At 44.3% G+C, this 1,421-nt stretch overlaps 1 protein-coding gene across 1 annotated transcript; it reads left to right on the top strand.

Moving 5' to 3' along the window:
• The first annotated feature begins 241 nt into the window (after window positions 1–241).
• On the top strand, window positions 242–1,198 carry LOC111694515 (arginine/serine-rich coiled-coil protein 2-like). Its single transcript, XM_023462929.1, has 2 exons — window positions 242–440; window positions 696–1,198. Exons 1-2 carry the CDS (start codon window positions 272–274, stop codon window positions 797–799), a joined length of 273 nt encoding a protein of 90 aa, XP_023318697.1. The 5' UTR covers window positions 242–271; the 3' UTR covers window positions 800–1,198.
• The last annotated feature ends 223 nt before the right edge of the window (window positions 1,199–1,421 follow it).

The raw sequence follows: 1,421 nt of genomic DNA on the forward strand, positions 1-1,421 counted from the left end.
ATGTCTCCAGTACCATTTAGTATTTAAATAAGTCCAATGTGCACCAAAACTTACTTATCATTACAAAGCTGTGTGCCGCATGAATCAGAATGGAATCTTTGATCATTCTTAATCCTAGAGGTCTTAAAATTTTTTTCAAATATAAAATTTTTGAAACGCCCTCTCCTACTCGTGCGACGTCGGTCGGCGCGATGCCTCATTCCTTTTCTTTGTGTCGTGAACGTCACTCGTCAAAGTTAACCTATACAAGTTACGTTGAGTTTTATCAACTATGTCGAAGCACAAGAAATCGAAACGAAGACATAGAGAGAGAAGTCATCGTAGGAGAGATCATAAATGTCATCACCGCAGCTGGGACTCGTCGTCTTCGACGAACTACTCGCCGAGGTATAAACGTAGGAGGTCGTACAGCCCGGGTAAAATATCGGACGAATCAAGAGGTAATAACCTATGAATGAAGGACGTGTACGTGTCTAGATCTCACAGACCTATTCTGTGTAGATGAATCTTCGGTCTATCGAAGCATTCGTTGATGCTGTCCTCCTCGGGCCTATCCGAGTGATACTTGATCGATGTCACAGCAGTACTGCAACAATAAGCCTCGCACAGGGCCTATCCTATGCTTATGTATACAGGCACTCGGGAGCGACTACGCCAGTGCAATGTTGTAATAAAATATTGTGTCGTGATTACAGAGAGCTCATATACTCGTGAAAGTAGAAGCAGGAGCCACTCTCGAGACCGCTCGTCGAGCATCTCGAAGAATACGGAGCACACACCAACACGCTCTCGAGAATGATCGCCGGAAAAAGTTGTTCCTGCAACTACGCATTCCGCGGCAATGACGACGGATGACAAGTCATCGGCGGGAAAAAAGGAGGTTAAAATTTCATCGAGCGTAACGGTCTTCGAGAATCAGTCGACAGATGGTAATGCAGAGAATAACCCCCAAAGAGGAGCCAACGACGCTCCGATGACAGAAGAAATTGTGAACGTGCTCGGCTCTCGCTTGAAGGAGGACAAAGAATTTTCTCTTGCAGTACACTCCCACTTTAATTCCATTTGGAACCTACCAAAACCTACCGAATGATGCCAAAAAAGAGCTCATCAAAAAGTATCCGATAACAATAAATTGCGAGTTTTTCGAGACGCTACTGCAGTGATCGCCAGTCTTTCCAAGGTTTTATCTCATATGATATCAAGCGGCACTGACAATAACGAAGATGTACCGTATATCGAAGCAGTTAGCGATGCTATACGCCTTTGTATGGACTCATTTCACGAAGAGGCATCGATAGCCTCGTCGTGTCTCATATCAATGTGAGTTGGAAGGACATATTATTGACATCTGAGGTCGATGAATTTTTTTTCGGTAAGGATCTCACCGAAGTCGTGAAAATGCAAAGGCAACGGGTCAGAAA

This window comes from Trichogramma pretiosum, unplaced genomic scaffold, assembly GCF_000599845.2.
Source record: "Trichogramma pretiosum strain Unisexual culture from Peru unplaced genomic scaffold, Tpre_2.0 scaffold92, whole genome shotgun sequence".
Taxonomy (NCBI): Eukaryota; Metazoa; Arthropoda; class Insecta; order Hymenoptera; family Trichogrammatidae; genus Trichogramma; species Trichogramma pretiosum.

Coding starts and splice junctions, on each gene's coding strand:
- LOC111694515 (XM_023462929.1), top strand. CDS start 272: ATGTCGAAGCACAAGAAATCGAAACGAAGACATAGAGAGAGAAGTCAT. Junction 441..695: donor AATATCGGACGAATCAAGAG/GTAATAACCTAT, acceptor TCGTGATTACAG/AGAGCTCATATACTCGTGAA.